At 49.9% G+C, this 26605-nt stretch overlaps 1 protein-coding gene across 1 annotated transcript in view; it reads left to right on the top strand.

Moving 5' to 3' along the window:
- Positions 1-23058: 23058 nt before the first annotated feature.
- SYT6 (synaptotagmin 6) overlaps positions 23059-26605 on the top strand; it is a 59243-nt gene continuing 55696 nt past the window's right edge. The window contains exon 1 of the mRNA XM_028101860.2: positions 23059-23236. Within this exon, the coding sequence (XP_027957661.1) occupies positions 23074-23236 (163 nt within the window). The 5' untranslated portion in view covers positions 23059-23073. The remainder of the gene's footprint in view (positions 23237-26605) is intronic.

The following is a 26605-nucleotide window of genomic DNA, read 5'->3' on the forward strand; positions in this document are numbered from 1 at the left end:
TACAAATTAGTCTTGTTTTCTTTTTCTTTCCCAGAAAATCAGTTGTTAAATGTTTACCAGCACACCACCGAGGGGATGCCCCAGATTTGAGTCTAAGAGAAGAGACATGAACCAGGCAGACAAGACACTTACTCTTGAAGTATGTCTGCTCTTATCAAATACAGTGTAAGTTCCTACTAGACAAGACTCACATTTCAATACCTCCAGAGGAAGGCTTCTTAGACCTTACTACACACACACCGGGAATCTTGTTAAAATGCAGATCTGATTGAGGAATTTTGGGTGGGGCCCGAAAAGAAAAGTTGCTTTTCTAACAAACTCCCAGGTGATGGCTGGAATACTGGTCCAAAAAGCACACCCTACCTAGCAAGACTCTAGAGAAGTGGTCTCTGACAGTGATCACAAATCCATTCAGGTAGAGGGAAGTTGATTCTAGAATCATATTTTGATTTGCATATTTATCGTATTTGCGTACTTTATCATATTTGCATACTTTATCTGGTTACCATTATTTTATGTACATTAAGAAAAAATTTTTAAAGTACCAATTAAACTACGACCTGCTATTAATTGTAAGATGCACCTTAATTTCAGAGATATTACAATGTGACAAATAATGCATGTCTTTGAATCAATAAGATGCAGGATTTGTGTTTTATAATTTAAAAAAGTAAGAAATTACACTTACCAATATTGACTACGTGAACTGACACCAGAACTCTTCCTGGCTTACAGGCATGGTTCGGAATGTGCAGAGCCCAGAGAGACCCAGAGGCAAAAATGGGGGTCCCACACTCAAAAGGATTAATGCTTGTCAAGGCCCTTTTGTCGTTTACCCATTATTTTTAGTTTTTATTGAGTCAGGGATTGTGTTATCTAGTTTTAACTAAAAGAGCCATCATAAAATAGACAAATGGTTTAAAAGGATTCCTGTGGTTTGAAGTTAACACCAATAATATAAGCCTCACTAAACAATAAAAAAGGCAGAACTGACATTTCTCCTCCTGATGCGAGTTCTGCATCTGCCACATTATGCAGTAAAACAATGATGATCTAATCAGATCTGACAAGACATTGGGGGGAAAAAAAGAAATTATCAGAAACCCTTCTTGAAATGTGGTTTTACATCCATTTTTGTTGGGGATGAATGTCACCCTTGGGACCATGAGTATTAGTTATTATGGTAGGACTGTGTGTAATTCACACACACTTAGGGAGAGCAGTTCTGCTCACTGCAGGTACACGGGGACCCTTACTGATGGAGCTTCCACCAGCTTGAATGCTCTGGGGGCGCTCACACCAGCAATTAAATGCTCTGGTCTGAAAGTGGTACATGTTTCTTTTCTTTACAATTCATTGGCCCAAGCCAACCATATGGGCCCAAACACAAGGAGACCCAGAAGTGCCACCTGGCAAACAGGACCAATGACTGCCACGACTCCTCAGTATTCTTTCTTCACCAGTTGTGTGTCTCCTGCCCATCTGGGGTCATGATCATTGCAAGATACAGAAAGCTCTTGACACTCTGTGTTAGAAGAAGCTGCCCACAATAAGCCTGTCTAGCCCAGAAAAATCCTGCCTGGGCTTTGAAAGGCATTTGAAAGTGATGTCTAATATTTGGAGAAATTGCAAAGTTAACGAACAGATGATAAAGCCAAGTCATGAAGAAATCACCTTGAAAAGCTGTCTCACTCCTCCGAGTCAGCCTTCTTGTGTATTGGGAAATGACAACATCCCCTCTTAGTCTTATGCCAAGAACTGAGTTAAGGAGATCTCTCTTCCTGGCTGTGGTAGGCATAAAGAGTAAATGCAGTTGGATATTATCACCTTGAAGAATGGATTTAATCAGCGGGAAGATCATGCCAAGGAGGATCTGGAAACAAGGCTCATTCAGAAAAAAATCCCAGCGCAGATCGTCTGACTGAAGAGAATCCAGAGTTACAGGGGATGTTTTCCACCTACAAAGGTTATATATACATCCCAATTTTTAGAAAGAGCTCCAAGTGGTATAATAAGCCCCAGAGGAGAGATACTTTGGGGTGACTCCATAGGCATGTGTCAGAGCTGAGTCTTGCATGAAGCAAACTTCATTCACATTTAATCCTGAGTAAATAGGTGGGAAGCCAAAGGCAATGTTGAAGTAGGACATAATGATCCATCTGTAGTGTCCTGTTTCCATTAGAGGAGCATCATCTCTTCATCAGCAACTGGAGTCCTGTCCCAATTTTACTTGCCCAGGAGCCCGTGATGTTTGGAAGGGGCAGTCGCTGTGGGAAGTCACCCTCGTGTGCCCCAGGGAGGAGACAGCATGATACACAAGGAGTAGTCGTTCTCAGAGTATTTACTGTGAGGCTGAAGGGTGGCAGCCCCGGGAGCTGATAAATGAGGGAGTCTGTTCTGAGGAGTTGTGCCGTCCTGAGAGAGTGGCCAGTTTGGCCTATTGAATTCGTATTTAAGCTGGGATTTTTAAAAAATGCTTGTGTTGATGTATCTTTTTAAAGATTTTATGTATTCATTTAAGAGAGAGGGAGCACAGAGGGAGAGAGAGAAGCAGACGCCCTGCTGAGCAGGGAGCCCAACGCAGGACTCGATCCCAGGACCCTGAGATCATGACCTGAGCTGAAGGCAGACGCTTAATTGACTGAGACACCCAGGCGCCCCTAAGCTGGGATTTTTAAGAATTATCTAAGTATGAAAGTCTTAAAGGGCTTTGCAATTTCTTCTGAGATGTCTTCCTGGAAACCCTCAGGCCAGGTCAGGTGCCTGACCTTTGTGCACGCCCCAGTCGTCATACTAGAATAATTGTATACGTGTAATTGCTTATTTGCTCTCTGTCCACTGGACTGTGCCCCTGGGACATGGAGACTGCATCTTGTTCATTGCCATACCCCTGGTGTGGGACACATAACATGTACTTGGCATATTTGATTGAAAGGATGTGTGGATGGGGTGACTCATTTCAAGCCCTCAACTGAAAATACGATCGAAATCCCACGGAGGACTTATTGCTATGCAGCCTTTGTTTATGGTAGGGCTTCTTAGCCTGGAGTCTACTCTATGTTTCCCGTGGGAGGGGATTCCGTTCATGCATGGGATTGAGGGTGGGGTGGGTACGTTTGATGAAATTGAATGCAATATTTGATGTGCATGTTTATTTTTCTGGAAAGGGTGCCCACAACAGCTTTTTATCAGCTTTCCAAAATGACTCATGACCTCAAAAAATAGCCTAAGAAATTCATATCCTTGTGTAATGCTTGGCCTTGGCCCTAGTGCAGGAGGAGGGCTGGGAATGAATTCTGGTTTTGCAGGGCAGCACCTGCCATTTGCTGGAGATTCGGAGGGGCAGACAGTCACTTCTAGGCTCTTAGCCACCGCAGCTCATGTGTCGCCCTGCCCCCATGTTTCCAATACACAATGAGATAAACACATGTCTGAATTTGAATCTTGGAGTTACACCATTTTGGATTTTAGAAAGCAATGAACAATGGAAGGGACCTTGGAAAGTAGCAATCCCAAAGAGAAGCAATCAGAGATGTTGAAGCCAAGGAGATAGGGAGGCTGTCTCATAACACAAGAGGAATTGATGTGTGTGGGAGGTTCTGGAAGGCAGAACTGGGATCAGTAGGTGAATGCTACAGGAAGTCCATTTCTGCTCTTACAGAGGAAGAACTTTCTCCCGGTTAAAACTGCTTAAAAATGGAATGGTCTTATCTTCGAAGGTAGTGAGTTCCTTGTCACTAGAGAAATTCAAGCAAAGGCTGAATGAACAAATATCAGGGATACAGCGGGGCAGTAATTCTAAGTTTCTATTCAATGTCTCCTTCTCCTTCTCAAGTAATTCCATGCATTTTGAAAGGCATTTCACTTATTGTAATTTGGTTCCTCCAAGAGACTCTCTTTCACCGACCTCACCCACAGTGTCTAAGCTTTTGTCTTGTGCAGACAAGTTGACTCTAAATAAATGGGATGAGATTCTGAGCAAAATCTCTCCGAATAATGTACTGAAATATATTCTTCTAAAATGTGAAACTGATAAGCAAAATAGCTTTTATTCTGATGTACTCTGTTTTCTTGAACATCCTAGAAGCAACCACTCTTGAAGATTGAGCTGTCGGAGCCAAAGGCTCTGAAATTAATGGAATGCAATTTTCTGCCATTTGTGATAAATTTCTGGCCTTTTTATGCACATGAAAGTCTTCCAGATGAGCAGAAGCAAAGCTACTAACCAAGAGGTTATTTCGACAAGCTTCCTCCAGCCATCCCTCTATTGTCTTTTCCTGATCACAGCTTTTTGTTTTGCACTGAATAACAATGAAATAAAAAATGAGAACAAGTGAGAGAGAAAACCAACGACGCAATGTTCAGCCAACAATGCAAACAGAATAAAAAATGTTCTTCAATTTTAGACAAAAGGAGAAGAATTTGGTTAAGGGCAAAAAAAAAAAAATCATGCAACTTTATAAAAAGCAGCGTTGGGAATACCGTAACTTTTCTGAGCCACACAGAGTTTCATCTAGAATGTTATTTTCAGTTCTAATACATCCTTGGGCATTGTGGACAAACAATTCCTGTTTCGATCCTTGTTTCTTCAGGGTTTGCTCAGCTAAGTTCCCCTTTCATACTCAGAGCCCAGTCCCCTAAGTCTGGAGGAATCCTGATCTTTCCTGATCTTGCTTTAAGCATACTGTGCTTTTGAACTTGTCTTTGTGCTTCTTTTCCTTCTCTGCCTGAGATGTCCAATCCCGCCGCCAGCTCACTGTGACTGCTAGAACTAAAACAGCCCCACCCCCACCCCCAGAGCCAGACATGGTCAATGATAATTACCCTTTCCATTGCTGTCATGACACGGCTTGTGATCTCGTATGCTTGTTTATTTACTTGCATATTATCTGTCTTCCTCAACTGAGACACAATCTCCTTCTCCATAGAGTTCCTCAGCTGCTTTGAAGCAGAAGCTGCCAGACTGTACCACCCAGCCTCCTTCCTTTTGTGCAATTATCTGATGTTCTCCTAAAGACTCCTCCATTCACCAACTCCTTCATCTGCTTTATGGTTTTGCTTTCTACCTGTCAGGATTCTTGGTGACTTCCACAGCCATATAAACATCTCTGGTCTTTCAGTTCCTTGACTTGCTCATTGCCCCTAATCCTACCCCCCTCCTCCTTAGCCACCCATGCCCATCCATTCATCCTTACCTACAATGGCCTTCCATCCATGATCAAGGCCTCCAAACCATTGACCTGCTCACCCCTCACTCTCCTTCTCCTGCTTGTGCCTACCCACCCCCCTTACCCAGTTCAGATTCCCACATCCACCTGAAGAATTGCTGCCTTGCTTCATTATAATAAGCCATCTTGCCCCTGTCTTGTTCTTGGTATTTGCCTGGCAAAATTCCAACCCTGATTAAGTCCAACTCTTTGCTTGCTCCTCACCTGCAATCATGGCTGGAAAAAATACACACCTGGACTGATTTGTCTCATTTTAAATTCATGACCACAAACCTCCAGTGAGCCCTCAGTGCTGCCGGGCAGGGCTCCCACATTCACCTAGTTAATTCACTCTCTTACTCTCCAAGAGGACTATTTTGTACGTTCTCCTCCAACCCCTTTCTACCCATGAGCCCTGCCCCCCCCCCCCCCGCTCTCAGCTGCTGACCTCACATGTCATGTCACTGAGAAAACAGAAACTCCCACTGGTGCATCCACCTGCCTGCCTACACACAAACCCACAGAGTCCACCTCCCTCCCGTCACAAGGAATGATGTGTCCATGCCGCCTTCAAAGGCCAAACCCTCCACTGCAGCACTGGATCTCCTCCCCCTCCCCTACTCAAGGACATCATCCTGTATCATCACTCTCTGCTCCCCACTGGATCATCCTTATCAGCATAGACTGTTGTAACATCTCTCATATTAAAATAAAGAGATCCCTTGACACCACAATCTTCTCCAGCAACTGCCTCACTTCTCTGTGCCCCTTTCTAGCAAAACTCCTTGAAAACGTGACCATACCCATCATCTTCACACACTCACCTGCTGTTCTCTCTTGCACACTCTCCCGTTATGTTTTTCTCCCAGCCCCACCCCCTCTTCCCGTAGAGCCATTATCAAGGTCCCCAGTTGCCTTAGTCAGCTCAGGCTGCCATAACAGAATGCCATGGACTGGGTAGCTTAAACTACAGACATTAATTTCTCATAGTTCTAGAGACTGGGAAGCCCAAGATTAAGGTGCTGGCCAATTCACTTCCTGGTAAGATCTATGTTCCTGGCTTGTGACCAGCCACCCTCTGTGTCTTTGCACGGCAGACAGAGCTCTCTCGTCTTCTCTTCTCATAAGGGCGCTAATCCCATTGTAGAGCCCTCACCCCCAGGACCTCATCTTAACCTAATTACCTCTCAAGGGCGCCACCACCAAATACCATCACACTGGGGTTTAGCATATCAACATATGAATTTGGGGGAGACACAAACATTCCATCCATAACACCAGTGACCTCCATGCTGCCAAATCCAGCGGCTCACTCTCAGTTCTCACTTACTGGACCTCTTCACTGCATTTGGCATGGCTGATCTTTCTTAAAACTATTTTTCCACTTGGCTCCCAGGGTTCCACCCTCTCTTGTTCTCCCACTTCACTGGCTGCTCCTTCCCAGTTGTCCTTATGGAGGCTCCTCTGCCCAGCATCTTAATGGTGCAGGTCACCGCGCTCAGTACTTGGACCTCTTCTCTCTACTTCACTCTCTCCTTAGATGACCTCATCCAGCCTCACAGCTTTCATGTCTCTCAGATTTTTATCTCCAGCCCTAACCTCTCTGCTATACTCCAGACTTGAATACTCCCATGGATGTCACTTTTATCTCTGCATGGATGTCCAGTGGGTATCTCGCACTTGACACATGAAAACTGAATGCATGGTTTCCATACCACCCTCACCCCCACCTAAACATCTTTTTCCCAGGAATCTTTAGCTCGGTAAATGATTCCACAAGTTATCCAGTTTTTCAGATCAAAAACCTGAGAGTCATCTCTGACTCCTCTCTCGCACACACGCTACATCTAATCAATCAGCAAATTCTTTTGATTCTATCTTTAAAATATGCCCCAAATCCAGCTAAGTCTCCCCACCTCCACCACTACCATCCCGGTCCACGCCACCATTAACTCTCTTGGATTATCACAGCAGTCTGCTAACCGGTCTCTACTTCCACCTTTGTCCCCCTACACTGCATTTTCCACAGAGCCAGGGTGATCCTCTAAAATGTAAACCAGATATGAACACTTACCTTAAACCTCCCAGGGCTTTTCAACACTCTTAGAATAAAATCCCAAATCCTCACTGATGTCTACAAGACTTCATGTCCCCTCTGTCCCACAATGCTTTCTGCCACGATGGAGATGTTCTGCATGTATGTTGTCAATATGGTCCAATATGGCTATTGAGCACTTGACATGTGGCCAGTGCAACTGAGGGACTGAATTTTATTTTATTTTATAAAAGATTTTATTTATTTGTTTGACAGAGAGAGACACAGCGAGAGAAGGAAAACAAGCAGGGTGAGTGGGAGAGGGAAAAGCGGCTTCCTCCTGAGCCGGGAGCCTGACGTGGGGCCCGATCCCAAGACCCTGGGATCATGACCTGAGCCAAAGGCAGACGCTTAAGGACTGAGCCACCCAGGCGCCCCCCCGAGGGACTGAATTTTACATTTTATTCCATTTTAATTAGTTTAAATCCAAGTTGCCACGTGTGGTTAGTGCCTACCATATCGGATAGCACAGCCTCCACAGTGTTTCTGGCTTTGCCTGCTACCCTCTTCCCTTCTCACTTGGTTCCTGCCACATTGGCCTTCCTGAGGCTCCCTTGAATATTTTAAGCACATTCTCACCTCATGGTCTTTGCATTTGCTCTTCTCTCTGTCTGGAATTTACTTCCCCTGGATGATCAAATGTCTTACAGCCTCACTTTATTCTGGTCAAATATCATCTTCTCAGAGAAGTTTTTCTGCATACCTTATACCAATAAAGGAATCACGTATTACTCTCTGTCTTCTTTCCCTCACTTAATTTTCCTTTTTGGCACCTCTTCTCACCTAACATGATATTATAGACTTGTTTATTTGCTCATCATCCATCTCCTCCTTTAGGTTATAAGCTTCATAAGGTGGAGAGTTTGTTTTGCTCACTGTTGTATCTCCTGTGCTTAGTTGGTGGTTTGATCATTCATTGAATGAATTAATGATTGAAACAGGCTCCTGCCAAGCCAAGAGTAAGCACGTGAGCTAAGTATTGTAAAGCTACAGAAGAAACCTGAGGCAGGGACCCTATCCAGAAGTCCACAGGAGATGACTTAGCATTGGCAACAGGTGTTTGCATAAGGTGGAAGGGTCTGTGTGGAGTACTGGGGCTCTCTGTGTGTGGTGTGGGGTGGGTGGGTCTGCAGAGGTTGATGTGGAGAACAGAAGTGATGGAAGACATTGTTGAAGAAGAGCACGCGAAGGACACACTATGGCTGAAAGGATCTGAGCAGGGCTCCCAGGCCAGGGAACACCATGAGCAAGGACGTGGAGGCCACAGACCAACAGGAATCCTTCCTCTCTCTTGCGTAAGGCCCCCGGCACTGTTCCACAGCTTCTGCTGGCCTGTGCTGAGGCACACTTCTCAACCTCATTCCCCAGGGTCTACTCTCATGGAGCTCTGACCTGTTCACAATAACATTTTACAAGCTGTCTGTTATCTCTTCAATGTTGCATTCAGTTGTCTGCATCCTCCGTGCTTCCTCATTGCATTTAATTTCAAATCACTCAGAATGACGAGCAGCAAGGCCCTTGGGGCCTTGGATCTAAGCTGTTTTCCTCAATTTGGCTTTACCTGTAATAAAGCAGATATTTGCTCTCTCTCTGATCACCGTGTCTGTTCCTGGCTTAAAATCTGGAGTTGTGACCCATTGGCCTTCTCAGAAACCCCAACATCTCCAGAATCAGTTGAAAACGTGGCCTCTTCTGGAAGCCTCGCCTGCCTCCTAGCAGACTCAGTGGCTCCCCCGACGTCTGCAGCAATTTGCACCCACACTTAACAAGGGGCTTAAGACAATGTCTTCCGGCAAGCTCCCGTAGCATCCAGCCTGTGTCTGCTCCTTGTGTGTTCCCTCAGCTCTCAGCTCCGAACAGATACCCAGTCACCTTTCCTGAAATCCATGAATGGAAGAGACAGCCATAATTCCTCAGACAGGGGCAGCACAAAGGCCCAGTGTTGGAGTCGTCATGAGAGGCCGATCCCAGAGAATGGCGATAATACAATGCCAAGGGCATATCTCTGTTCCCAAGGCTCCATGGCACATTCCCCAAAAGCCCAAGCTTAAAATGACTTTCTGGGGTTCAGGCCTTGTCTTTGGAAAATGTCGGTTTTTACCCACATCCTCATCTTCACCTTACACTAATATTGCCCGTGTCTGGCTGCTTGTTAGGCCATTCCATTGGGTCACTAACTCTGGATAGAGAAAGCCAGAAGCTACTATTAAAAACCAACCACTCTGGATCCTGAGATAAGCCAAAGGCAATGAGATGATTTTCAGACAACTGAGTCATTTGAACATGGACTTGGTAATAGAGGATTACTATTTTGTTGGTTTTATTGGGGTGATAAATATTTGTATACACATTTAAAGTTCTATCAGAAATGTGTTGGAAGAATTGACAAATAAAATGGAATTTGCCTCAAAATACTTTAGGAAAGTAAAAGGGAGAGATGAAGCAAGGTTGGGAGAATGTTAATAATTTTTGAAGCCACGTGATGGGTACATGGCATTTCATTTTACTGTCTCTACTTTTGTATATGTTTGAAGATGTCAATTAAAAAAAAAAAAGCTAACCTCTTGGTTTCTCCTCTCTCAAGGCTGCAAACTAATAGAATTCCCTTGGGGTCAGGCCCTGTGCACTTTTTGTCCGAACATATTTCTTTCTATTTATCAGTTTAAGAACCCACAGATCTATTATGACAGCTTTGTTAACAATCCTTAGGTTTAAAAACTTTTTTAATGATGGCAAGAATATCAAGTGGGAGAGAGGGATAAGCTGATTTGGCAAAGGTCAAAGGGATTAGGAGAGCCCAATGGGGTTCAGCCCCTGGTCTAGGGCATGACCTTCATCACACTGAGAGAATTTTCCTGCCACAGAAATAGCCACACAAACCAGGGTGGATAAAAGCAGAAACTTCAGCTCCTGGGCTTTGCTGACTGTGAGCAGAATTTGCCCCCCGGGGCCTAGTGCCAGAGCCAGACCACCCAGCAGTGGGAGTAATTAATCTAGGAAAGGTCACCGATTCATAATTTATGTGTAAATGGCTCGATTTAACCAGCGGCCCCCTCCTCCGCTAGTGCCCCCACCTCAGCGGAGAGGGAAAAGGGGCCATCTGAAGTGTTCTAGGCCAGCAAAAACACCTGCCTGCCTTACCTGGGGGCAGATTCCTTCTGCTGGAGCGGAGGACAATTTCTGTTGTGGGGACGTGGCTGCTGTCGTGTAGGGAAGGTGTTCACTTGGAGCCTGTAATAGGGGCCTTCAGCAAGACCAACACCTTGTATCTGAGGCCACACAGTAATCACTTACAAAGTCTAAATAATAATCATAGAGCCACCATTTATTTATTACTGTAAGCTAGGTCTTGTTCAGGTATTACCACATTTAAACCTCCTGACTCCTCTAACAGTTGGTCTAATTATCCCCTTTTGTAGATGCAAAAAAAAAAATGGAAGCTGGGGGGGCGGTGGTTGTTATATACATTGAATTAGTCAGTCTCCTAGAATTAAGATCTATCTCTGACATAACTCCCAGGCCTAAACCCTTAACTTCCCCCTGGGTCTTGCCCATTGCCAGTTGTTTTGGGCTGAAATGGAGGGTTGTCCGACTCTCTGGGTGACAGTTTACTATGGCGTTACTTCATGTTTTTATCACAGAGATTGGTGTGGCTCGCCCAGCTCATCTGAAGATTGGCAGAAACAGGGAAAAAAGGGGAAGTTTTCTGTTCTACCTTAAGTTCTTCAGTCTCACTCAAGCCACTCAACCACACAGCACACCAACAACCCATAAGGGCAAGTTTGACACGTTCACAAGTGTATGTGGCACTTGCCCTGGGGCCTGGCCTGCTTTGGGTTGACCCCATCCCTGGTGGCCTCTGAAATTCTGGGTCTGCAGCTGGGCCCTCAGCTCTGGCCTCTGGGCCTGGTGGTTTTTGGCTTTGGTCCTCTAGTATTGCTCAAGTGGCCACTCGGCTGCCCCTGCAGAGCTTAGGGTGAAGGTCAGGACCCCCTCATTCCTGCCATTAGTTGGTGACCTCTAGAATCCAGCTCCAGCCCTGCCTTGCTGGCTCCGCCTTCCCCGGCACCTGCCCCAGCACCTGCCCCTTCTGGCTGGAGGCTGGAGTGTGGTGACTCTCCAGTCAGAGGCTGGGCTTGGGAATCTGACTACCCTAAACTCATTCATGAGATCTGTAATTTCTTCCTCAGTAGTTCCTGAGCTTCTTTTTATTTACTTATTATTTTAAAGATTTTATTTCTTTATTTGAGAGAGAGAGAGATGGCGAGAGAGAGCACAATCAGGGGCAAGAAGGAGAAGCAGGCTCCCTGCTTGGGACTCGATTCCAGGACCCTGGGGTCATGACCTGAACCGAAGGCAGACGTTTAACCCACTGAGCCACCCAGGCACCCCCTGAGATTCTTTTTAAAATTGCTGGCCTGTCATTGCACACTGGGGAGAACCAAAGAAAAGGGTTTTGTCTTCACTTGGGTGGGAGAATTAAGGGATGGACCAACTCCCCTGGAAGCAGAACATGGAGGTGGCAGCAGCGGCTCCTGGGGAAACTGAGGCCAAGAAATGAGGCCCCTGGTTCAAGGAAGAGGATTCCCAGGGGTATGGAGCCAATCAGGCAGTGCCTGCCCTGAGTTTCTCCTCTAGAGGCACCTAGTGTCAGAGATCAGAGAAGGAACACTGAAGGTTCTGTGGAGGGTCATCCTGTGGCCCCGGTTCAGGCGACCGAGCTCTCTGGGAAGATCTCAGTGCTTTCCCTGGAAGACCTTCAGAGCAGATGTTCTGACCATGTGGCCGTTTTTAGGAATTTCAGTCTGCAGACAGGCCCCTCTCCCTTTCTGTGGTCCTCCAACTTTCCCTTTGCCTTTAGACGCTTTGTGGTTATTCCTTCCCTCCCTGGCAAGGGGGAATTGACCAAGTTAAAAACAGCCTCCCCCTCCAGCCACCACCAAATTTTGAAACTCTCATCTCAGCTAATTCATTCAATTAAAATTGATTGAGCACCTACTGTGTAACAGACATGACAGCAGGGGCAGGGAAGACCAGAGTGAACAAAACAAATACAGAACTTGCCCTCACACTGCCAATGGCCTAGTCCCTATCTGGTCCGGGAGACAGACCATCAGATAAGTAGATTCAATAAGGCTGAGGGCAGTGAAGGTAACAGAAATAGAGAGCTCCTAGAGGATCTGAGGAAAAGGCCCATGTCTGCCTCCTGAGCCTTGTAGGGGAATGAGAGGGCAGAGTTTGAGGCAGGCTTATGGCAGGTGCTTTCTTGGCCAGCGAACGGTCTTAGCAGGGTTGAGGGTAGCCAGAGGGGACCGAGGAAAGCATTACCTGAGTTCCACATACAACCCGGAAGGCAACACAAACCACGGAAGCCACCAGAACAACATCTCACTAGCTCAGCTGACAATCAGAATGGCTTTCAGAGAAAATATGATTTCCCTTTGTTGTTGTGTGGCTTGGCTCTACCAAGTTAATCCAATGAATAATGAAAGTCCCCTCCCCACCCGCCACGCTCCCCACCAGCTCCCACCCCAGGTGAGCACAGCTGGGAGGAAAGTGATTGGTTTTCGGCAATTTTCATACACAAGAATCATAAAGAATTGGCTATGAGACGAGCCAGCCCATCCAATCCACCTCCTGCTAGGGTTGGAGGCACTCATCACTCTGTGAGGCGTCCCCCAAGCTGTGGAGCTGTGGCCTGGCTCCCCGCCCGCCATGTCTGCTCTATCTGGAAGTTTCCTCTGCATCCAGGCCCCTTCACTTCAGAACTTCCTGCCCCTGATTCCTCTTCCTTAAGCCATAGGCTTCACCATTTTCCTCCTTCCCTCTTCTCCTTTCTTCTGCCCACCCTTTTTCCCTGGGCTGTGAGGTTGGGCTCCCCCCCCCCCCCCGGTGGGCTTTGGGCCTCTCCCCTCCAGGATTTTCCCAGTAGTTTCAAAACTTGCTCTCTCCAGCCTACAAAGATTGCTGAGAGTTCCTAACATCTCAATGGCCTCCCAGAGGGAGAGCATGTCAGAGAATCTGTCAGGTGCTTTTAGGAGTATGCCTGAAAAATCCCCCTGGGGGGTGTGTCTGAACGTGGTCTATGCATGAAGGTCTAACTGCTTGAATGTGTGCATGTGCACACAGTGTGTGTGTGTGTGTGTGTGTGTAGGGGAAATAATTACTCAGAATGAAACAAAATATGTTTCCATCGAGCTTAGCTGCAGTTCCTGCCAGCGGTCTAAACAAACACAGCATCACCGGCCCATGGCCCCATTACCTGGCTTGGCACTGGGCGAGCTCCCCAGGGCTGGGGCATATCAAATCCCCCTATTTCCAGGGCATGAGAGAGGGCCCCTGGGGTGGCAGACCACTGATACCTGCCCCCGAGGGCAAGTTGCCCCAAGGGCTACTGGGTGCCTCCCTTTTTAACCTTAGTGATGTTCTCCTCTGAAGCCCAGCTCTCCTTCTGCTTCAGCCTTGCGCTTTTGTTCTCTGCCCCCGCCCCCAGCCCCATGTGCACCTTGCTACCTTGGGAGGCCTGGGAGTCCGAGTCCAGTCTCTGACAGAGCCACCCCAGGTCCTCTTCTCTCACAGCCAGCTTGGAGGTTGGGAGGGAGAGGTCAGAGAAGAATGTGCATGCAGGGGCGAGACAGAGCAGAGGGAGGCAAAAAGGGAGGGAGGGAGTGGGAAGGGAACTCTGCATTCCCCATTAGCGGTGCTAATTGCACAGTAATGACTTGGTGTTATTATCAGAAATTTATCCTGGAAAACAGTCAGCTGCCCCAGCAGACACACACTTCCTCCACAGTGATGACTTGACACTTGAGAAAAACGAGCAATCTCTTCTCATAAAGAAACTTTTCACGACCCAAACTCTGGTGTGCTCACAGAGGCCTTGGAGCTGGTTCCTCCCGGCTTCCTGTAGCGTCACCATGATCTCCTCGAGGGCACAGACAGCATCTTCCTCGGCCTCCCTTCCGGCTGGCTGGAACAACCAGGCTCACTACAGGAATCCAGCTGAGACTGAGCGACGGAGTGGTGAATACTGGGGATGCACGTGGGCTAGGGCTCTTCTCTCTCTCCTTGGCCCTCATTTTCTTGTGCTCCAGCCCAGGAAAATCTGCCCACTCTCCTTTTATATATATTGCAGATTTTTGCCCCAAAGCCTTGTCACGGGTTGTTCTTGTGTTCCCCAATTCCTTCCAGTCTCACCTAACTAAAATCTCAAAACTCGTCTCCCCCAGGAAGCCTTCCCTGATTTGACCCGTTTAACTCCGCTCCGATTCATCCAGCACTCGCATGCTGACTTTGCACTATGTCACATTCACACAGTCACCTCTCTCCAAAACAGTGGATACTCCCTGAATGTGCATTAGATGGGAAGCACTGAGGTTATAAAGATGAATAAGGTATGGATCCCAGCTAGAAGAGCTCACGGTCTCGTTCCAGTCAACAGTGTGGTGTTGCAAAACTCCAGAGCTAGGCATTGAGCACAGTGAGTTAATAAGAAACGGGGTATCTGAGACAGCTTTGAAGTCAGGGAAGGAGCTGTTCTGAGTGCTTGGTGTAATCAACTCATTTAAACCTCTCAGGAAGCTGGTGAGAATGGTATTTCTATTATCATCTCTGTGGACAAGAAAACTGAGGCACAGAGAGGTCTAGTAACTTGCCCACTGTCACACAACTACTCCATGGCGGATCTAAGATTTGAGCCCAGGCAACCTGACTCCAAAGCCCACACTTTTAACCTCTGTGCTTGATTGCATCCTGTACGAACCAATTGTGTTGGTGATGAGAAAAAGAGGAAAGGTGCTCAGGGCTCCGAGACAAGCAATTGAAAAGTTCCAGAATCTAGAGAGCCCACAGGTGGAGGAGACGAGGAATTGCAAGAACAGAGAGCAAAAGCATGGAAGTTTGGGTGGGATGTGAGGAGGAGAGACAAGAATTATCACTCTGAGAGCACAGCATGGGCAGTCTAAGGGATGCCAGGAGTGTGTGGAGAGGAAGCTAGATAGGTGGATGGAGGCCAGGTCTGGAAGGGCCTTGAATGCCATGCACAAGACAGTCAACCTCATCCTGAAGGCCCCGGGAAGTCTATGAAGGATTTTAAAATGAGAGGGTGACATAATCGCATTATCCCGTTAGGCAACTGTCAGGATCCAGAAGAGGAATGCTGAGTGCCTGAGCTAGGGCAGTGACAGGGATGGGGAGGACAGGGGTTCAAACATTTTATTTTTTTTTTTTTAAGACTTTATATATTTATTTGACAGAGAGAGGGGAGCGGCAGGCAGAGGGAGAGGGAGAAGCAGACTCCCCGGTGAGCAGGGAGCCCGATGTGGGCCTCCATCCCAGGACGCCGGGATCATGACCCCAGCTGAAGGCAGACGCTTAACCGACTAAGGCACCCAGGTGCCCACAAACATTTTAGAGATAAAATTAGGAGGATTTTTAGTTTACTTTGGTTTAGTTTTGTCCTCCTTTAAGGAGGTAGAGCAGATTCGTGAGGGAAAATATGAATTCTGTCTTGGACATAGGGGACTCGGGAGGTCTCGGGTAAAGGTGTTCGAACGGGAACTTGGAAATGCACGCACAGAATCACAGACAGAATCGGGAGTACTGAGAGCCTGGGTTCATGTTCTGGCTCTGTCACTGGTCCCTGTGGCCTGCAGATAATAACAGGCTCACTGTGAGAATTAAATGCTACTGTCCCCATGAAGTGCGCAGGGAGATCCTGGAACAGAGTGTGTGCTCAGTAAATGTGTAGCAGTACTGCTAATACCATTAGTATTATTTAGTGTTTGAAGCCCCTGGAGTGGATGAGATCACTCAGAGAGAATATGCAGAGACGGAAGAAAGAAGGGACGAGAGCTGAGCCTGGGAGAAAATGGTAAGGCCGGGAGGAGGCAGCAGGGAGAATGAGAGCGTCAGGAAGGGAGGGAAATTCAGAGAGAATCACGTCACAGGAGAGAAGAATTTCACAGTCAGATGTGGGTGTGGGTGACTGCGGCAAAGAGGTCAATGAAACCCGTTTCACGCGTGGCCTCTCTGGGCAGCCCCTTACACGCACTTCCCCAGGACAGGGTCTGTGTACTTAGGGCTCTGCGCACCGCGTGTGACTGAAGCCCAGCACTGAAGGGCCATCACAAGGGGCTGCTTGCTTCTCCTGGGGCTGGTGCGGCGCTCGGCCGGCACGGGACCCCTGTAAATGCTCAATGAGTGAATGAATGATGTGAAAGGACGGGCTCAGATTCTGGCTCTGCCACTTGCTAGCTGTAACCCCAAGTCAGTTCTTCTTAGCCTCTCTGCGACCTCTCCACCAAAGTTTGGATAAGAAGTATCTACCCACAGCTCAGGGTTGTTGTCTGGAGCGAGATAACAAATGGGAGAGTATTGTGTCAACTGTATCACACTTTACAAACCTACGGGAGTATTAATAAAGGCTGGGGGCTGACTCGGTAAAACCACTTAGTGTACCTCTAACAAACAACAGAAATGTAGATAAGTCTTGGGGGCTGGGATGGAGAAGGATTTTTGTTCTGTAGAGTAGATAGAGGCTAAAATTGGAGGAACAAGCTTACACTTTCTAGGGGCTTCAGCCCCTCAATTCCACAGAGGGCTGCAGGCCACTGACCCAAAACATGTCCTATTGATTCTTCTTGCTTGCATTCCAGTGAAATCAAGGATTAAGACTTCCCAGTTTTTTCAGAGCCCTTTTGGATTTGTCATTTTAATTAGTTTTGGCATTTTATCTGGTTTCTTTTCATTAGTGCAGCACTCAGAGCCGTGAGATGGCAAACTCTCTCCAGGCTCCTCGGGGAGAATTCTAGTCTTTGGGGTCCTGGTCTTATAGGAATCTTGGCGTGGCCCTTTCCTGGAAGCTGGGCTCTGACCACGGAACACAATCCAGATGCCGCAGAGACTCCCTGAGCTGCCCTCTGAGGAGTCCTATCTCTGTCAAGAGTGAAGCAGCCAAGCGTGTCCTGAGCCATGAAGTTGCCTGGCCTCAGCCCTGTGTTTTATCAGTGATGCTATCTGCCCCCTAGAGCAGCAACTGGGCCCAAGATGCAACTGGGGTGGCTAAGGTCATAGGGCCAAGAACTTTGCCAAGAGACACAGGAGTAAATCTTTCACTGCTCTGTAATTTATTTCCAAATATATTTTTTAAATGTTTCTCTAATTTATTTATTTTTTTAAGATTTTATTTATTTATTCACGAGAGACAGAGAGAGAGAGAGAGAGAGAGAGAGGCAGATGGAGAAGCAGACTCCCGAGGAGCAGGGAACCCGATGCGGGACTCGATCCCAGGACCCTGGGATCATGACCTGAGCTGAAGGCAGACGCTTAACCATCTGAGCCACCCAGGTGCCCCTATTTCCAAATATTTTTTATTATAAAGTTAATTTAAAAGTATTATAAACATTTTTGTAAAAGAAGAAAAATTATTCATACCCTCATCATCCTTCCCAGTACAAGGAAAGAGTACTAACCAGGAATCAGAAGGCCTAGAGTCTCTCTCTCCACCACCTCCTAGCTTGTGTGGCCAGGGACCATTCACTTCATTTCCCCATTTGCCAAATGGACTTTTAGCATCCATCCATTCTGCCTCTCAGGGTTGTTATAAGATTAAATGAGATAAATTCCTGGGACACCTGAGTGGCTCAGTTGGTTAAGCTCCTGACTCTTGATTTGGGCTCAGGTCACGATCTCAGGGGTGTGAGATCGAGCCCTGTGTTGAGCTTTGCACTGGGCGTGGAATCTGCTTTATCTCTCTCGCTCTCCCCCTCCCACCACCCTAAAAAAAAAAAGAGAGAGAGAGAGCGAGAGAATGAGAGAAATTCCTTCTTGGCAATGTTCAGGGACTTGCCTAATGGAAGAATATGGGTTAAGCTCTGGACAGTGGGCCTCATGGATGTCCCTCTAAGATCTGAGAGACAGAGAGAAAGGACAAGAACTGTCATTTGTTTTAACACCTGTAATGAATCAGTCACAGTGTATTAGACACTTAACCTTATGCATAAAGCCCTTGTAACTATAAAGCAGGCCTTATATGTCCCATTCTACAGACGAGGAAGTTGAGGTTCAGATTGCTGAAGTATGACACCTAAAGTGATATATCTGGTAAGTGATAGAGCCAGGATTTGAACACAGGTCTGTCTGACTCCAAAACTTGTGCTCTTTCTTCTGTATGAGGTCAGTGTGAAGAGGAGTAACCTTGGTGTCCTTCCTAGCTCTTCTCCAATCATTCTCATTCCTCAAGTAGTATAGAGAGAGCCCTCACACCCCACAGGTGCTTAGGTACAGCTCTAAAACTTCCAGGGATGATGTTGCCTTCTGACCTTGAACTTGTCTCTGTTTCCCCAGTCCCCAGCCTGCTGCATGCAACAAACCTGGTCCAGTCTTCCCAAGTCTGATCTGGAACTCTATGCCTGAGCAGAGAGCACAGAACAGAGATGAGACCTCTGAAATGAGGAAGGAATAAGACAGAGGCAAATGTACCCCTGGCTCAGGAGGTTTGATTTGTCAAAGACCTTTCTTAGAATAAAAACAAGACTGGACTCTCAAAAATACCTGGGCATTGATGCAGGGCTTTGCAATGTCTTCTGCATCTTTTCAAACAAGGAAAAATCCCTGAAAACTCTTATGATGGCTTGGAATGGCATGGTTTGCAGAAGTCACCCAGCTTTGGCTAAAGTTGCTATGTTGGTGGGAGGGTCGGGGGACAGGGGGTGACATCTGCTGGAAATACTGATAAAGTTGTTCTGGCAGAAACCCCATAGGGATTCCATAGCAGTGTTTGTTTTAAATGACGGTGTAAAGCATTCCCCCTCCCCAATATAGGACGTCAACGTAATTCTCCACCAGCAGTGGAAGAGGTTCAACTGGTATCTGTTTTCCCAGAGTAAGTTTAAAACCCTTGAACAAAGTGTCCACATGCCTCACTAAGCAGGAGGTGGGGGAGGTGGGGAGAGGAGATCAGGGGCCCTCGAAGTTGGGTCAGAACCCCTCTTGGCTCCAATCCACTTGACAAAGCCATGAGTACGCTTGTATCTTTTTCTCTCTGTCTCTCCCTGTATGTCAGATAACCCGCCTATGAACGTCAGACCGCTCCCTTTACATCTCTGCTGGGGGCTTGGAGGGGAGGAGGGAATGGGGAAAGGACTCCCTATTTAGAAATTGCATTGAGATGGAAAGACAATATGACACATCAGCTCATGTCAAAGGAGCTCATTCTTCTCGCCTACAGCATTAGCAATTTCTTACCAAGGTTTAATCTTTTTTTTTTTTAGAAATTATTTTGTTTTATTTTATTTGTAGCATAACTCAACAGGCCATTGCTACTCAGAGCAGAGTGAGGGACCTGTCCAAGGGCAGTCTGGCCACTGCCTAAGAGACTTGGGGTGGGGGTAGGGGACGTGCACTTTGGCTATTCCAGAGGAGTGGAGGGCATAGGAGTGGGATGCCCTGGTTTCTGCTTCCAATCTCCTCTCATTCTGCTTCCCACCCCACCTCCAGTTCCCCTCCCTGCTTCTGAGCAGTCTGGCCTGGGGACTAGGGGCCCAGACCCAGGAGGCTCCAGGCACAAGTGTAGATGAAATGAGAGCCTTGGGGGAGGGGAAGCCCAAAGTGACCCTGGACACCCTCTTCTCTAGAGCCAGAAAAACTGCTCTTCTGCCCCTCTTTCCTTTCCCCACTCAGCCCCCTCCTTTCCTTTCATGTAAAATCCTAGAATGTTGTTGCTGGAAGGAGCCTTGACGAGCTCCTCATCTGGCTTCATCATCTTACAAATAAGGACACTGACACCCTGACAAGGGACATGACTGCCCCATGGCTGGTTCGATGCACCAGTCCTGGAACCCAGCCTCCTGGGGCCCAGCCCAGTGCCCTTGTTTGCCACTATGCAATGCTGTCTCTGCTCCTCCTTCTCTTCAGTCCACCTCTAAATTGAATCTCAGATGGTCTTTCTCTGGAAGATAGCATTGAGGGGCAACAATTCTACTTCTTTCTACCTCCTTCCCTCTTCAGGTCTGGGTGGGACCCTGGGAGTCTGAATTTAGTCTCTTCATATAGGAGTGGGCTTGTCAGCGAAAGGGGTTTTCGAGAGGAAGAGTTCCCATCTTTACATGTGTTTTGTTTGCTTGGTTGTTTGGTTTGTGGCTGATTATGTGACCACAAGTATCTGCAGGTATCACCATTAACCTGGGGGGCAGGGAGAGAGGGCAAAGAAGACAACGAATGTGGGGTTTTTTCTCAATATAAGAAAAAAAATGTTTCTCTTTTATCTCTCTGAATGAATGTGCCTTTATATGTGTATGGGTCCCTCTGCCCCTCTTTCCCTGAATCTCTTCTGTATCTCCTATATTTGTCTCCGTATGTCTCATCCTCTGCCTCTCTTTCTCTTGTCCCTATCTGTGTCTCTGTTTCTCTCTCTTTCATACACACTCATTCACACACTCGAAATTCAATAGTTATCGACTGACCCAGGAGCCCTGGCCCCTTCCCGCCGCAGCCCTGTCAGAGCAGAAACTCCGCCCTGTTCTGTTGAGCAATGCCAGGTCCAGAGCCGCTGCCGGGGCGCCAGAGACGCCGCAGAACTGTTTGCCTAGTGTGGAGGCTGAATCCGGGAACAATGAGAAATTATCTGTTAATTCTCGGCTCCTGCCACCTGCTCTGCTCCAAACAGGCTCCTTTGCCTTCAGTTTAGATGCAAATTCCCCCACTCGTTGTAAAGCAACATATTGATTTCCCTGCATCACAGGTCTGGGCCCTTGGAAGGTCCTGTGCTTTTTCATTCTCTGCAAAGGCAAAACAAGGCGCTTTGTTCTGCGAATTTCCCCAGGAACTCGGGAGGGGGAGGGAGAAATCACCGCGGAGCAACAGAGTTGCCATAAACATGGGCAGAGAGCAGTTCTTCTCCATTTGTATTTTACATAAACACAAACCTGCTGCCTCGGAAACTGCTAATGAGCATGTAACAAGGGGCCTCTCCAGTGCTGAGCTCTGCATTGGGTGGGGGAGCAGGAGGTGACAGGGCTTCTGGGCTCCTCAGGTGGGTTCCAGAAGCACTGGAAGGCGAATGGGGACTCCACAGCCTCACCTGTTCTTGGAACAGCATTTGAGCACCTCCCTCAGGAAGGCGGCCTGGATTGCATAGTGCCCCCGGGATCACGCTTGCTCAGTCCCTCTGGCCTGAGTTCCTAGCCTTCTCGTATCGCAGGCTCCGGAGGTCAGGGTGGAAACTGTGAACCCGCCACACCTGCCCATCGCCCCACCTTCCCTAACCCCGTGCCCACGCTGCGATTGCGCCAATGGGCATTCAGCACCGTGGACAGAGCCAGGGAGCGCTCCCCAAGGGCAAAAACCTTCTGGTTAAGCCGGGGTCCTCTGAGGCCTCGGCTGGGCCCTCTGTACTCGAGGCACTAGCTGCCGGGGGCTCTCCAGTCCAAGGGCCAGCAAGCGCGGCTGGCGCAGATGGCGCCTGTGGAGACCGCCAGGAGCTGGGGCTCCGAATCTCCTCCCTCTGGAACGTGAGTCACCGCCCAAGCCACTTCCAATTAACGTGGTAATTAAGAGGAAAGACCCTCCTCCCCCACCCGCCACCCGGGTACACACCAGCCCCGCGGCTTCCGGAGGCTCCAGCTAAAGTTTCCTTCCCAGCTCGGGGGAGGCACAGGGACCTCAGCCTGGAGCTTCGGGTGAGCCGCACACGGGAAGGGGCCCACCAGCCGACAAGCCGAGGAGGCGCGACTTCCGTGACAGGACCCCCTGCAGGGCCGCGCCGGGTGGCGGCCCGTAGATCTCCAGGGCTGACTGAGGTGCCTCGGAGCCCCGCAGCCAACCTGTTCCTGGACCTCACGCCACAGTTCCTGGAGGGGAAGTCTGCCTTAAGTCTAGCCTCAGTCCTCTCGTTTAGTTTTCAGGCTTTCTGGCCCTGGCTATGCTTAATAGCAAGAGGCATTAAGCATAGCCAGGTGGCGTTGCACCGCTGTGGGGAGATGGGTCTGGCGGGAACGGAGCGCCCTCTTGAAATGCCCCCCATTCCTATTTGCCAGAAACTTTCCCCTCCCGTTGCCATGGAGAGAGACGGCCGCTGCCTCCCGTTGCCATAGCAACATGCGGGTACGGTGGACCGCAGGACTGCGGGGCTCAGAAAGTCTTCCTGCAGTTCAAATAGCCCCGCAGTCTTAGGGTCTTCTGCCTCCGAAGCTGGGACTTGGGGCTAGTCTGACTAACTTCCCCCGTTAGGAACCTTGGCCAAGATTCTCCCACTCCCAGCCGGGTCATCTTTCTTTCTGTAATGGGTTCATCTATTTCGTTGCCACTTGTGTGGAATGTGGCAATTTACCCAGTGTTTTCACGAACACTGTCTTTATATTCCCAGACAGGCTGTGAAGCACTCGTAATCATTATACCCCTTTTACATAGTGGGGAATTGAGGCTCAGAGAGGCCCAAGGTCACACCAGGCAGTGAATGTGGAGTCAGATCCCAGGCCCTTTCCTGGGCCTTGCACCCTCCGGGGTGCTGGACAACCGGGCTCCCCTGCCTCGAACCCGCCGGGACTCAGGCCTGTCCCTGGGTGTAGAGGGGGCGGCCGTGAGGCGCCAGACTTGCCAGCTGCCGCGGGATGCCACGTGAGGGGCGGAGACCCTGCGGGGAAGCGATTAAAAGCTGAACGGAGCCGCAGGGGGCCGCTGCGGGGAGGGTCTTCTTGGGGCCGCCTCGCCCCGCCCCAGTCCGGCGGCGGTACGGGTTCGGGCAGCTGCTTGAAGCGCCGGGGTGTCCCGGGCATGAGTGGGGTGTGGGGGACCGGGGGGCCTCGGTGCCAGGCGGCGCTCGCGCTCCTGGCCTCGCTGTGCCGGGCCCGGCCGCCCCCTCTCGGGCTGGACGTGGAGACTTGTCGGAGCTTCGAGCTACAGCCCCCAGAGAGGAGTCCGAGCGCAGCCGACTCAGGTAACGGGAAATCCGAGGCCCCCTCTCTTCCTGGATTCTCGCCCTGGCCGTCCTCCCTCCCAGAGCCCCGGCCCCCGGGAGCCCCAGAACCTAGACAGAGAACTCCAGCTCAGGATCCTGGGTTCGGAACCAGCCCCAGCCAGTGCCCTGTTCCATCGCCAGCAGGGCAAGCGGAGAGACATGAAAGGAACCTGGGAGGCAGAGAATCCCCGAGCCCACTCCCGTGTGACTCCTCGGGGATCTCGCGCAAAGCCGCGCTCCCGGGTGAGGCGCCCCACGGGGGCCTCAGTTTCCCTAGCGTCTCTCCGCTCACCCTGCGGGCAATCTGCCAGGGAAGGGGTCTGTGGAGCGAGTAGGAGACCGGGGACACCCCGGGGGAGGAAGTAACTCGTTTCTTGGGGGTGTCGAGGTCCCAAGGTTCGTCTGTCGGTCTGCGCGTCCGTTTGTCTGTTCTCTCGGGGAAGGCGGTCCGAGCCCCCTGGTCTCGGGGAGAAACTTGGGTCTGCGGGCGGCACGAGGTCTTTGTGTCCGAACGTCTCTCCGGCTGCGAGTGGCTCTCTGCATCTCCGCCGGGGGGCGGGGGGCGGGGTGGGGGAGGGTGTCTCGGCATCTCCCCCCCCCCACGCCCGCCCCTATAACTCGCTCCCTCGCTCCCTCTCTGACTCACTCGGACTCGGGGCCGGTGCGCGACTGAGCCGGTGCCTCTCGCCGACTTTGCCAAGCGGGCGCCTCCTGCCCGAACGGCGCGGACCCTGCGCCGGACGTAGTCCCGGCGGCCGCCGAGCCCAGGCGGGAGCCCGAGCCGAGGCGAGCTCGCCGGAGCCGGTGAGTCGGGAGCCCGAGCCCCGCAGGGCCCGGGCCCGGCGCGCAGCTGCGGCGTCTCTCGGGAGTCGCGACAGCGGCAATGGCGTGTCGCGCCCTGGCGGCGGGAGCCGCGGGAGGGTAGGCGGCCCGCCGGCCCGGGTATTTACTTGCCGCACCAGCGCCGTGCGGCCACGCTCGCGCGCTGCAGCCGGGCTTCTTTGTCAGGATGCCAACGTCTGGAGGGTCCTGGGAGAGAGGGAGCACCGGGTCGCCTTGCCTCCGGGGGCGGGCGGGGCGGGGGGGCAGTGCGAAGCCTCGAGAGGATGCGGAGTGGGGGTGGGGAGATTCTGCAGGGACCAAGGCGCCGGGGTTCCTTTGGCTCCGCAGACACCGCCCCTCCTCGTCCCCCGACCCTGACCCCGGTGGCGCTGGGTCTCGGGGAAGGCGAGGGTCGCCCCTGTGGTTCCGCACCAACGGCGCGGGAAAGGGAGGAAGGGGCCACGAGAGGTGGGAATTTCTTCTCCACGCGCGTCTCCAGGGATCGGAAGCCGGGGACTGGAGCGGCGGTTCCTGGAGCAGGTACAGCTGGGGTAAGCTCCCCAGAGACCGCAGGTTCCAGGGCCCTGTTTTTTCACTTGAAGTTAAAGGTCACAACTGTTGGTAAGGTCCTAGGTTAGGAACCGGGCCGCTGGGGGGCAGAGGAATAGAAGGAAGATAGTGGGCCAAGGGGAGGATTGTGTGTGTGAGGGGATTGTGTCCAGCCTTGCGGGAGTGGAGCGCACCTCAGCCCTGCGTGGATTGTAGGGGGCGCTGCTCTTTCGCCTGCACTCTCTCTGGCCCTGGCAATGTTTGATCAGTGGGTTGATTACTGCAGCAGAAGGTGAGACCTAAAGAAGAACTTTCAGAGGGCGGTACATTGAGGGATGTTGGAGAGGTTGATTCTCCCTCTTGAAGAATCTTGGAATAAAGTAGGCCCAGCAAGTGTTAGATTTTGGTTCTCAGGGGCCATCATCTGCTGCACCATTCCTCTCCTCATATCCCCCAGACACACAATTTTCCCCAAGTTAGGGAGTCTCTTCCTGCCTGCCTACCCAGCTCCCTTCCATCCTTACCTCCAACAATTCATTTCCAGTGGGGGCCTTAATGCTGGTCCTGGCTTCTCAAACCCTAAAGGGGTTAATTCAAGGTGAGAACACACCTGTCGAGTTCCACCTGGGATGGAGGTTGCCCTCCTCCCCCAGCTGTCCAGAGCAGAAATGCTGCATGCTGGGGAGGGTGTACACGTGCACAGAACATTCTGATACAGGGAGGCACTGGTATTCGACTCCAGAGGGACACCCTGTAGTCTGGAATGACAGGTACCTGGTGGCCAGGCTGAGGGTGAGAGAAGGTTGAGGAGTGAGAGTAAGCAGGCTCAGATGAATCAGAGTGCCTTTCTTGCAGGCTGCTTGAGCTTGACTTGTCAGTCCTGGGGGACTTGAACTTTGGCTGCTGAGTCACAAGCCTCAGGAAGCCCCTGGGGGCCAAGCTAGGGGGCTGAAAGAGAGGAGGTGGCAGAAGGAGACCCTTAATCACAGCAAAAGAAAGAAAGTGGTTGAGAGTGGCTTTCCGAGCTTGGGGTTTAAGTGAGCACAAGTCTGGGGAGATGCTGTGCAGTTCAGGACCAGGCCCCCGGGTAGCCTACGTCCTAGCCTACTCGCTACATCCCAGAGCCACTGCCAGATTCTCCTGGCAGAGAAATCCTGGATCTTTTCATTTGTATTTTCACGAAAAATGCAAGTGACTAGAACATGCCCAGTTCTCTTTACCTCTGTATGTTTCCCCCTGCCTTCCTCCTACCCAGAGTCTCTAGCTCACGGGATTTCTAGTAACACCCTGAGACTCAACAGTTGAGATTCGGACTCTACTATCATTTACTGGGACCCTCCTATATGCCGTGGTCTGTGCTAGGAATTGCACAGGAAACCTTGATCAGATCTCCTTAGCTTTCCTGACTTGAGACACCTCTACACAAACTGTCCCAGATAGAAGCAAGTTCCGTTTTTCTCTAAACATTCTGAAGGCGAAGGGTCTGTTTTCTTCTTTAATATACAACCCGCCCCCCACCTGCCTACCCCTGCAAGTGGACACTGACAGGCAGTTCTCTTCCTTTTTCATGCCATTTGCCTTGTGGAGATGAATGAATTTGCTCCATAGGCCAAATGCAGAGTGTTGGGTGTGGGTAGGAGGGTTTTGGATTTGAGGTAGCAAGCAGAGATTCAAAGGTGTTCCAAAAAAATTCAGGAACTGATGGAGGACCCTGAGCTGCCCTGCCGCTGCCAAGCTGGCGGCCAGGAATGGTTATTCTTGGTCTTACATGTGGCCAGGAGATGTATGTCCTGTTGGTTTACTTCTCTACTGACTCTGGAGATGTTCTGTGATTCAGTCACCTGGTTTTGAAGTTGGCCTTTGGCAGCAGGTAAGATTTTTCCTGCCTGTGATGGCAAGTTAAATGCATAGCATTTCACCAAAAACACAAATGTCCTGTTTCTATAACTAAATAATCAGTTACTCCCTCACTCCTTG

The sequence above is a fragment of the Eumetopias jubatus genome, unplaced genomic scaffold (assembly GCF_037043125.1).
Source record: "Eumetopias jubatus isolate StellerSeaLion01/CBP00866 unplaced genomic scaffold, mEumJub1_p1.0 scaffold_4, whole genome shotgun sequence".
Taxonomy (NCBI): Eukaryota; Metazoa; Chordata; class Mammalia; order Carnivora; family Otariidae; genus Eumetopias; species Eumetopias jubatus.